The sequence below is a fragment of the Malaclemys terrapin genome, chromosome 8 (assembly GCF_027887155.1).
Source record: "Malaclemys terrapin pileata isolate rMalTer1 chromosome 8, rMalTer1.hap1, whole genome shotgun sequence".
Classification (NCBI taxonomy): domain Eukaryota; kingdom Metazoa; phylum Chordata; order Testudines; family Emydidae; genus Malaclemys; species Malaclemys terrapin.
Genome location: NC_071512.1, coordinates 7,015,483 through 7,027,282, shown reverse-complemented (window position 1 = coordinate 7,027,282; position 11,800 = coordinate 7,015,483). Strand labels below are relative to the sequence as shown.

At 48.8% G+C, this 11,800-nt stretch overlaps 1 protein-coding gene across 1 annotated transcript; it reads left to right on the top strand.

Moving 5' to 3' along the window:
- Positions 1-1,503: 1,503 nt before the first annotated feature.
- On the top strand, positions 1,504-11,365 carry LOC128842176 (neuropeptide Y receptor type 2-like). Its single transcript, XM_054037963.1, has 2 exons — positions 1,504-1,754; positions 9,741-11,365. Exon 2 carries the CDS (start codon positions 9,788-9,790, stop codon positions 10,949-10,951), a length of 1,164 nt encoding a protein of 387 aa, XP_053893938.1. The 5' UTR covers positions 1,504-1,754; positions 9,741-9,787; the 3' UTR covers positions 10,952-11,365.
- Positions 11,366-11,800: the final 435 nt, after the last annotated feature.

Sequence of the window (11,800 nt, the reverse complement as noted above, 5' to 3'; positions counted from 1 at the left end):
AGGCCAGATGAAAAGTGTAGCTGCACGTGCCTGTCACATCTGCACCCAGCACAGGGGCAGAGGTGAACAAGCATAATCCTTAGGCTTGTGAAATGATTACACCTCAGCCTGTAGCAGCAGCCAGTGTAGATCAGGCCTGCTCACTCCCCGCACTGTGTTTATTACTGTTTAGAGTTATGTTTTTGCTAAGGCGCTCGGAGGCCTTTGGGTACAGCTGTCTAATACATTGCTGAAAATGTATTGTGATTATATTGCAGAGCAATAAAGAATGCCTTGGTTAGAAACTACCCCAGGCATCCATTTACTGACTGCTTGGAAGCTGTGGGTGACTCGGACAGATTCAGGAAAGGGATGTCTCTGGTACGGACATGTTTTGCCTTTCCTTTCTCTGTCTGGCCATTTGGGTTTTCTCCTATTCCCTTAGCACCCTGGACCTCTTTGAGCAGGCACAAAACCCCCCAGTTTGATGCTATTCGGCTCCTGATTCTCCACAGTTGACCAGAGAGAGGAAGCGCAGCCTGCCAGAGCCAGAGTGTGCCACAATGGCTTCCTAGTTGAATTGTCTCACAGCAGATGCTGGGTCTCCTTCTCCTCATTTCCTCACTCCTGCATTTCCTTGTCCAGGTCAGCTGGAAAGGCAAACACAGGTAGATCTCATGCCGTAGAGCCTCCTTTCTATTGGCTGGCCACCTGTGGGACCTTCAGCAAGACCGGAAACCCTGCCCCCTCTGCTACTTCCCCCATTCTGGCTGCCTGCAAGATATTCTGCCATGCCCCATGGTTCTGCCAGGCTAGTTGTTGCAGGAACACCAAACTTTTGCTGTCGTGATAGATCACCTCTCTCTTTCTTGAATTACATCTCTATGGGTTTTTTATTCCAAAAAAGAATAGAAAATGTAACTCCACCAACCCCCACACACAGTGACACCTGTTGCATTAACGTAGACACATCTGCACTAGATGGTAAGCTCCTGGATGCAGAGATTGTTCAGTTTGGACAGCACCAGGCACATGGAAGGCTCACTTGGCTTCCTAGTTCCAATTTCTGAAAAGGGACAAGCAGTTGCCATGTGGCTACTGCCATTTCAGACCATTATTATTTATACCACTGAAGCACATAGATTGTGCTAGGTACTGTACAAATACAGAGGAAGAGACAGTTCCAGGCCCAAAGCGCTCACAATCTATATAGGCAAGACAAGAAAGGCACAGAACGAGTGGAATGAGATTTGCCCAAAGTCAGGAGCAAAGCCAGGAACAGAACCCTGGTCGCCTCATTCCCCAGCCACTGTTCTAGCCACTAGACCACACTGCCTCTCCCTGGGATGAGAAGATGATGTGATGGAACATTTCAGCTTCTTCTTCTCTCCTCCACTGCAAGAAGCCCCTCAGTGGCTGCACAATGTATGAACAGCAGCAGCAGGCTCCCTCCCCCTTTCCTTTCCTGTTTGTTAAAACACACACACTCCCTCTTCTTTCTCTCATTCAGTATCTAACGGAGCATCCAGCTTTGTGTGGCAGGGATTGACAGTCACTCTCCTGGAGGAAGCTCTGAGTGCCTGCAGGCTGGCATGTCAAACTGTTCCTCCGGGATGAAGCACATTCCAGGAGCACAGTCAGCAACATGATTTTTTTTGTTTTCCAAGAGTTAGTTTTAGAAATCCTGCTTGCTATAGGTTGATCCACGCAGAGAGAGAAAACGGAAAGGAAAGGACGGACCCCCATCCCAAACAGCGATGAGACAGTAACTCCAGGTATGTGGCTTTGCTGTGCCTTCATTACTGAATTCAGAGAATGCTCTTGCATTTGCAAGGTGGGTTGGGAAGGGCTCATTCTTGGTGCACAGTGGAGATTTGGTATGTTTTGTCCATGGCAGAGTTTAAGCATCATCATCCCGGGGATTGATTTCAGGTGCTGGCAGCACTGAGCTATGGAATTAAGAAAACGCGTGCAGCCAGCAATACTGACAGGAGTTTTGAAATGTTCCTGAGCAGAAACAGGGAGCCTGGGGGAGCAGGATGCTCTGAGGGAAGAGAGGATAGGAGAGGGGAGGCTGGGGGCATCTGCAGAAACGAATCACAAACCTACAGAGCAGAGAATGGCAGGTGTGGATATAACAAGCTGCCACCTGAGAAATTCTGTTCTCTCCTGTAAATCTTTCCCTGCATCCTCTGATAGAAACCTCCTTTATGCTGGTTTCCATTGTCATTTACATAGGAACACGCTCTTGGTATGCTGCTGTCACTACCGGTAGCTCTGCTCCAGGAGCAAGCCGTCGAGGCTGGGTGTAGAATGAAAGTCAGGGGTTGCTATCTTTCCTCCCTTGTTGCATATTGTTTTTAAGAGTGGTTGCAGCTCCCGGGTCTGGGGTAGACTCTTTGCCATCTGCTCCTCAAATGTGTCCAACCATAAGTTGAGTTACTGCTACAGGTTTGGTGGAAATAGGATTCTAGTTTCTCTCTTCCAACTTTCTCTTCAGGGGTTCTCTTCTCCTCCTCCATTATCTGCTGTGGTTGCATCTCACTCCTGGAGCAGAATCAGGTTGCACACTCCCCAAACCACAACTTATCCCTTCTCTTACCTCCTGCAGCCTCCCACAGCTGGTGCAGAGAAAAGCATGTCAGGAATCTGCTTCCCCGTGCCCAGCCAATCTCTGCCACATGGCAATGTTGGAGGCACTTCTGCTACAGGCTTTTATGTCTGTAAGGGGAATACCAGCTCCTTTGTCATTCTCCACAGGGCTGGGAACAGCTGGGAATGAAGTATGTGTGAGCTTCTCCACAGCCAGTGCTCCTCCATCATTCCCTATTGGGTCTTCTGCTGGGACTAGAGTACCTTGTGAGCTCTTCCACAGTCAGTGCTCCTGCAACATTCCCCCCAGTGGTTTCTGTGGGGGGAGAACTAGGGCTGAAGTATAGATGAATGTCCCTTACAACTAGTGCTGTCACCACCTATTGCTCCTCCTCTTCTGAGCCAAGTAGCTGGGAGCTCCCCCAATTAACTTCCTTGCACCATTTCCTGCAGAAACTTCACCTGCTCCTTTGAAGCACCCTAACTGTGAAAGTATGAACGCATCATGCTAGGAACCTGCAGGTTCCAGTACGGAAACAGGAGCCCCTGGGGTTCTTCCCCTCAGTTATGCTTCATCGCTTGAGCAGCGCTAGGTCATCCAACTCTTGACCTCTACATCTGTTAGGGCTGTTTTAGTGCTGTTGTCCCTTCCTTGTTTTATCATCTCTCCTCCACCCAGGGGCTCAGTCATGGAGTGACGAGGGATTATCCTTCCACCTTGCTGGCGTGACATTCCCCAGAGTTTTCAGAATCAATTAAGATTCAAACGTGGGCCCACTGGGTTTCTAAGCAGGAGGAGCCAGAGTGCTGGGGAAGTGGCCACTGGATGGTGCTCTTGGATTCCCGTGGCTTCAGGGTGTTGATTCAATTTCCAGCTGCCTGACTGCCCTTGATTTTCCTCTCTGTCCCCCAATCTCTCTCCTCCCCAGGAAGTCCTATCACTGTTCTACACAATATGGGGGCTTTGTGCTTCTCCAGGATCAGATGATATTTTGCAAGGAGCGATGAGCAGAGTGGAATTCGGGCAGGTTGGGAGGGTCTCTCTCTCTCTCTCACACACACACACTTTGGGGCAGACCCTCAGCCAGAGAAAAGTGTCATAGCTCTTCCGCTGAAGGCCATCTGCTACTGGCCAGTCTCAGATCTGGACTACATGGGTCATGTGTCTGATCTGGTCTGGCAATTCTTAGGTCTAACCAGGGACAGCGGAAACCTAGCACGGTATTGCTGCATAATTTCTGGAGGGCAGAGAGGGGCTCAGAACCCAGAGTCCCCCTGTAGTGTGGTCCATAATGACTCCCTGGTGTTGCACGAGGAAGGATAGATCCAGCTCTTGCCGGGTCCCCGCCTCAGGCAATGACTCCAGCATCGCTGCCCCTCCTCACACAGTAACCGTGAGGTCTGTCTGAAGTAGGCAAAGGGAGAGTTGGTCTAGTCCTTTCCAGGCACTGGTCTAGTCCAAGCCCTAACTCAACACTTTTTTTTTGACCTGATGGGCCAGTTTGGGTCTGAGCCATTATGGAGAGAGGGCACAGCAGCAATAGGACCATGACCGGGTACATGAAAATACAAAAGTTATTAGTAGCCCTTTGATTCCTCATGCCCCAAGCCAGTAGCAAAAAGAGACCATGTGCAATGTTAATCAGAACAGCTACACTAAGATTGGAAGCAGAGAGAAGAGTCTGGCTCCAGGTCCCTTCCTTTCCCACTTTAAACCTAATGGTGACAGGCTTGTGACTGCAGAGGGCCTTTGATCTAAGGGTAGCCTTTGCCATTATCCCCCTCCCATCTGCTCCCTTTGCCCCCCTCACGCTCAGAAACTGCTGGCTGGAGCCACCATAATCTCACTACGCACTGCTTTTAATTAACCAGCTCTGTTTTCTGTCTCCAAAGGGAAAGACTCTCCTTCTCTGTCTCCAAATCTGTCCAACTACCTCATTTTTCAGGAAATGCCCTCTGCCATTTCTCTTGTCCTGTCTCTGTATGGATCATGTTCACAGCCTGGACACTCAGTGAAACAACGTATAGATCGGAGTCAAACCATCCAGGTGGCTAGCACTGGGGGCTGTACGGGTGCATGTCATGGGGGCTCACTCACCATTGGAGGTCAGGACGCAGCATTGCAGGGATTCTTCCCACTCCACAACTGCCTTTTGGTGGCCAATCTGGTTCTGCAGTAGAGTTCTTCTGGGTTACTCAGCCAGGTCATACTTAAAGTTCAGTCCCCTCCTAAGGCAAGGAAAGTCCTCCTGCTGTAACTGGTCAGGCTCCAACCTGGCTTCTCCCAGTCAGCCTCTTCAGAGTCCTTTGCCTGGGTTCCCCGGGGCTGGCTGCACAGTCCTTCCAAATCGAACAGAACTTGACAGAATTTCACACTTCCTTTGCAAACTAGCACGTGCCAGGGCACCTCCTCCAGCTCCTCAGTAGAACTCAAAACTACAAATGAAATTAAACACTATTGAAGCATATTTCACCCCGCTCCAGGCTTGAGCCTCTCAATCTTCCTGAACTCCCTTTCAGCTCCCTATTTCTCTTGCAGAACCCCAGCCCAGATTCTCTGGAGACTTCGCTCTTGCTCCAAAGGCCTACCAAGGAGTTAGCTCTGCTCCTGCATCTCAGCCCAAGCCACAACCCAGCTCAACTGCCATCCTCCACAGTCGGTCCCAACTGCGTTTTCTTAAGCCTTTTTAGTGTGAGGCTTGGGTGTTTGCCATTCTAACACCTGACCCCATTAGTCCCACTCCGTCTGGGTGAGATGGAATTAATTACCGCACAGGTGGGGCTGGCCCCATTTCTCCTTAAAGGGGCCAGTCACTCAGTGACAGTGCGATTTGTGAGTCACCTATGACTCTTCCAGGTGAGCAGACCTGGCTAGTGAGGTCAGGCAGGCAGGTAATGCAGGTCATTTAGAATGTGAATATTCTGGAACTGGATTTCATTGCCTACTGGAGTGGACTCTGGGTCTAATCCCTGGGAGAAAAGGAAACTAAAGTAGATTGCACTGCTCAGCTGGGATGGACTGTGGCTGCAGACCTGATGGATCCTTTGAATGGATGCTGGGCTGGGGTTTCTATGCATAACTGGAAGCTGCAGAACTCCCAGTTGTGGCTGTATTTCCACCAGAAATGCTTCTATCACATCCTCAGCCTGGTCCTGTCCTGCCTTGAGAACTGGGGTGCAGCCATTAAAGCCCGCACAGTGCACAGTATCACCCTCCCACATTCCCATACGGGCAGGAGGTAGACTGTAGCACCCAGGAGTGGAGACATCCAACATCCCAGTTCTCCCTACTGGGGGTAGCCTCTCTCCCCTTTGGGCTGCAGTTGCCACACTCAGTGTGACAGGTCTTCCCTGAAGCAGAGGATGAACCCTGAAGCATCCACATACAGGACTATTATTCAGCCCCAGCAACGTGCTCAGTGATGTACAGGACACTAGTGTGGTCCGTTTCCCAAAGGGGTTGAGCACAAGCAGTTCCCAGTGACTTCAGTGGGATTTGTGGGTTCTCAGCACCTCTGAAAACCAGGCAGCGCTCAGACCTTTAGCAAGGGCCTGGGCCACCAAGGAGACTTGACCTGTGCCTCTCCTGTCGAAAGGTACACTCCTCTCACAGACAGCTGGGTGTATATCTCTACCCCTGAGGTCACCTCTTGTTCCCTGCAGACCACAGACCTTCCCCAGCATGACTCTGCCTTTGAAGAGACCGAGATGGTAGGTTTAATCTCAGCAGGGGAACAGATCTAAATAATTCTCCTGTCAGAGGCACAAGGCCGTTGAACACATTCCCAGTTGTTTACGGTAGTGTAGAGGTCTGAACAGATCATGGGAGTATTTCTGCTTCTGCCAGCCCACTTGTCTGCACTGCTACTGCTTCATTCCCACAAAAGTAGTTCCCAGCTCCTGAGATCTCTCCATTTAGCCTGGCAGTTCTGCTGGGGCTCTAGGGTGTGGGCGGCTTGCTACCCTAACTCCCACATCCCAATACGCATTTAGGGGGCTGTAACTCCACAGTTTGATTCCTCATTGGGATGAACCTCGGTGCATGAGCTGTTGACCTAGAAGCAGCCCAAATGACCTCGGTATAGCCTAATGGTGGGGTTTTTTCACCTTCCTCTGCAGGCTGGGGCAGTTGGTGGTTTGAACTAGAGTCAATGGGGGATTCTCCGTAACTTGCAGTTTTTAAATCACGATTTGAGAACTTCAGGAACTCAGCCAGAGGTTAGGGATCTATTATAGGAGTGGCTGGGTGAGGTTCTGTGGCCTGTGATGTGCAGGAGGTCAGACTAGATGATCACTATGGTCGCTTCTGGCCTTCAAGTCCATGAGTCTATGAGTCTAGAGCGGTTTTGCCTCTTAACTACAATTCCTTAATTGGTTTTTAATTATTGCCCTTTGAAAAGCAAAAGTCCATTAAGACCTTTTATGGTTGAGGCAAAACAGCTCTAATGATTATTATGTTTCTGGCTGCTCCCAGGTTGTTTTTATCGCCAGTCTCCAACTAAAGAAAATAGCTTGATTTTAAATAGGAAACTCTGCAGCCAGTTGGCAGCTGATGTGGGAAAAAGAGAAAGGGAAGGTTCGGGACCAGGGATGATGCCAAGGCTGTGGGTAGATAGCTAGTTAGATGAGTACATACGGGGCAAGAGGAAGTGAGGAAGCTGAGAAAGTCTGCAGTGAAAAATGCCCATCATTCATTCTGTTTTCTGCATCAGCCTTTGGACTGTAACTTTGCTCTTCCCTACTGCAGTCTGACTTTGGCTCAGCCCAGCACCTGTTACCTGAGAAGGGCTGGAGGGGGCTTTCTGAGCTGCAGGGAAGCAGTGGGGCTAGGTCACCACTGCAGCATGCTGCCCATTGATCCGCAGCGTTGTTTCCATGGAGGCTTGTGCAACAAACTGTGTCTCTCAGCATTTTCTTTGTGCACTGATCAATACATTCTCTATGGCCCAACGTCTCCCTGCTCAGCTAATGTCTCCATTCGGTGCAAGAGCAGAAGCCTCCGTGGTGGAGCCAGCTTCTCTTAGTTGTCAGGGATGAGCAGGTGGCCCGAGGGTTTTCTCTATTGTAGTTAATGGGTCCTGCAGGGAGAAGAGAACCGTGCCAACAAACCTACCTGTGGGTTTTGGTTTAGTTGGTGAAGATTTAGTAGACACGACTAGTTCCAAGTGGGGTTACCCTCCCATTACCCCACCCAGCCTCATGTTACCTTCAACACTGACTTCTCACCCTCATTACCTTCCTCCCGGCCTCACCTCCAGCTGAATGTGGGTGTTACCTTTCCCCCCTGCTGCCTAGGGTTACCCTTCCTCCTGATCTCTCCCACCTTAAATATGGCCCCCATTACCATAGTATGTGAGCCTCTCACAGCCTTTAGTGTATGTAGCCTCACAACCCTCTTGAGAGCCCAAGCAGGGTGCTTTGATCTCTCTTTGTACAGCTAAGGAACTGAAACACAGAGAGGCTAAGTAATTTGTCCAGGGTGTGTCCTCACCCCGGACCATCCTTTCTCCCTCACTTGTAGCTGTGAAGAATTTACTCTGTCAATGCACCGTCTTTGCCTAGATGAGAAAATACTACATAAAGGCAGAGAATCATCTCCTCTTGGTCAGACCAACGCAGCCTCACTTAAACTTATCACTGCAGTGGGATTGCACTGATTTCATTGAGAGGAGAACTTATCCTAGCATCCCTGCCGTAGAAACCAGCACCGCCAGTAGAGCCACTGGTGCCAAAGTTGTAAATGCCAATAAAAACACACAGCGCGCAAGGGAGAGCGCAGCTGGGACCCATCTAAATTAGGCTGTTCTCCTTTCCCTGGGCTTCCCAAGCAACAGAGCTTTGCAGCCATCAGAGCAGATTCCTGAAGCCGCTCCCAAGGGGAGCGAAGATCCTTGTTCTGAGGAGTTCTAAATGAACACCCAGCTATTTATTATCCATTACAACATAATCGCCGCCTCATTTACCATTGTGATGGCCATTATTTTCTTCCATTTGTTTAAGGAACTAGCTTAAACCACTGCACATTTCACATAAAAACTCAGAGTCATCCATTCCTCGGGTCATACTGTTTCTGAGAACCCTGCAACTGTGGCTGTCAGGTTAGGATCTGCTGAGCTGCCCAGAAGCAGATGGTTCGCTGGTTCCTGTAGAAACAAATGTGAAACTTCGAACAATTCATTTGAAAGGAGGACGATAAGATGCCATGCAGCTGCTCCTGCCTCTGAGGGTGCACTCTTGATTCTGGACCCACATTTCATTTCCCTCAGTTGAGCGGCATTAAAACCCTTTTGCTCAACTGGAAATGATTCAGAACAGAAAAGCTGAACAGCAAATTTGCAGACAATTTTATTTATGCCACTCAATTGATCTGTTTTCCTAACCAGCACTTTGTTCAAGCATTATTCTTGGATCTTGGCCCCACATTTGGGTCTGAGCAGGTGGAGAGTGTGACCCCTGCTCACCCCTATTCACTTCTCAGCTGTGGGGGGTTCTGACAGAGAAAGGGGATTTAATAGCAGTGTTGAATTTTATGCTGCTGTGTATGTGCTGAATAAAACCCCTGCAGTGGCAACATTCTCTTATTGTGATCGCAACAAAATTCAGCATTGGCTTACGGAGTTGGATTGGCCCTGTGTCATCAGCACAATGCTGCCAGAGGCATTTTCATGTGAGATGTTTGGGCTCGTGCACCTTGCTGGGGTGGGAGAAGGGGGGTGTTCTCTCTCTAGTGCAACCATTTTGAAAAGCACAGCAGACCACAACAGGCAGGGCACACAGAAGCTGAGCTCTGTCTTGGTCGCATCAGCATGGCGAGTGGAAGGATTGTTTGTTTGTTGTTAAAAAAAACATTCACTTTTAAATAAATAAAATCTGAAAAATTCATTTGGGAAATGGAATGGGCACTGGCCTTTCCTTGGTGGGTTGGTATAAATTTTAGCATCTGTTTAAAATAAGGTCTAATGGGGATTAACATCCCTCTGATTGGCTGTGGTAACTATGTATGGAAACCACAAGTTTATCAGGGAGTAGGGAAAAGTCAAGGAACGTTACCGCTGCTGCTGCTTCATTTGAAATGCCAACCTGGATACGCCACTGTGAATCGAGGTGCTTGAAGCTGCTCTCCTGTCTGAAAGGGTCTCACTTTTACTATTTCACTTTTACTCTTCCAGAGGTGACATTACAGACCTCCCCCCTCTCCTGAAAGGACACACCAGACATGGGGCTGCTGAAGCAAACCAACAGCACCCTGGTGATGGAGGAGCCGGTTCTGGATGAGAAGCTGCCACTAGGCTGGCACTCCAATGGCACTGTCACTCCTAGCCAGGGTCTCCAAGGTTCCAGCAGCATCATGATGGACAGTACCAAGATCCTTGGGGTCCAGGTCATATTGATCGCAGCCTATTCCTTAATAATTTTGCTGGGATTCATCGGCAACTCCCTGGTGATCTATACGATAGTGAAATATAAAACCATGAGGACTGTAACCAACTTCTTCATCGCTAACCTGGCCGTGGCAGACCTCATGGTGGACACTCTCTGTTTGCCTTTCACCTTGGTGTACACGCTACTGGATGAGTGGAAGTTTGGGGCTGTTCTTTGTCATCTGGTCCCTTATGCCCAAGCTTTGAGTGTCCATGTGTCCACCCTCACCTTAACTGTGATAGCTCTGGACAGGTATAGATGCATTGTTTTCCACTTGAACAGCAGGATCTCCAAGAGGCTCAGTTTCATGATCATAGCCATTACATGGTTGACTGGTGCGGTCCTGGCTGGCCCGCTGGCCATCTTCAGAGAGTACAGGCATGAGGAAATCCCATCCATCAACCTCAAAATAGCCGTCTGTTCTGAAAAGTGGCCTTCCGGAAATAACAGAGATGCCACCATTTATAGCCTTTCCATGCTCCTTCTGCAGTACATCCTTCCCCTTGCCATTATTTGCTATGCCTACATCAGGATCTGGTTCAAGCTGAAAAATCATATCAGCCCCACCTCCAGCAGCGACAGCCAGTGCAGGAGGAAGAAGACAACAAAAATGCTAGTGATGGTGGTGGTGGTGTTCGCAGTTTGCTGGCTCCCCTTCCACATCTTCCAGCTTGCCATCGACCTGGATTTGGTGCTCGTCTTCCGTGAGTACAAACTCTTTTACACCGTCTTCCATGTGGTGGCCATGTGTTCCACATTTGTAAACCCCCTGCTCTATGGGTGGATGAACAAGAACTACCGGAACGGGTTCCTCACGTTCTTCAGCTGCCAGAACAAGCCTGAGAATATCTACACTGACGGCTCAATTAGACGCCGGTCTTACACCTTCAAGGCCACCACTTTGAATGGGAGCATCAAGCACTCTGCTGGCAATGGGCAGCTACCGACAGAGGTATAGAGATGAGAAACCCATTATCCACAGGGGAAGAGACTGGTTGACCCTGAACAGTTCCTCCCAGGACTGATACCTTTTAGAGAGAAATGTTGTGTTGCCAAAATATTGTAGCTACCGTAGCCAAATGGAAGCACCTACTGTATCTATCAAAACAATCAACTGTCCACTCTGTCTTATGAAACAGGTTAAGTATTCTGTCCTCTTAGTTCTGTGCTTACTTGTCCATAAGTACAGAGAGCACTTTGTTTGTACGTAAGCATGGAAACATGTGTTGTACAGAGGATATTTCCATTTAAAAAGTGAGATGATTCTCTTCTGCTATTTGTTGTGAAAAAGCTTCCATTCATTGAAATAAGATCCATCACCAATATGGAATCTATTGAGACTGGTGCCCATTAAATATATTCTTGTATCGGGTATGTACGTGCTCTTATTTGAACCTCTTCCTTATTCTTTCCTCCCTAGACAATGATTCCAAACAAGGAGAATCCTACTTTATCCTAGAAATAGAAACATTTAGGATTCTGCTTACTACTGTTAAACTCAGAATCAGTCTTGGACAAGCAGGATTGAGCAGCTGAAAGATAAAGCCAGGAAGCACATAAGCCTGTCCCATGATTTTACATTTCCAGCCATTGCAGATAGAGGTAATGCTGGACAAGTGACCTAATAGGAGCTACTATTTCTAAAAAGGCTGAGTAGTGGCGGCAGTGTAATCTGCAGTTTGTTCCATGACTGCTTAGTTTAGGCAAGGATTTAGGGAGACCCAGTGTGGGGACACTAGGCAACGCAAGCTGTGTTTAGTTAGTCTGGGAGCCAGAGAGCCAGTGACCCAGATGTTGTGGTGCTGGC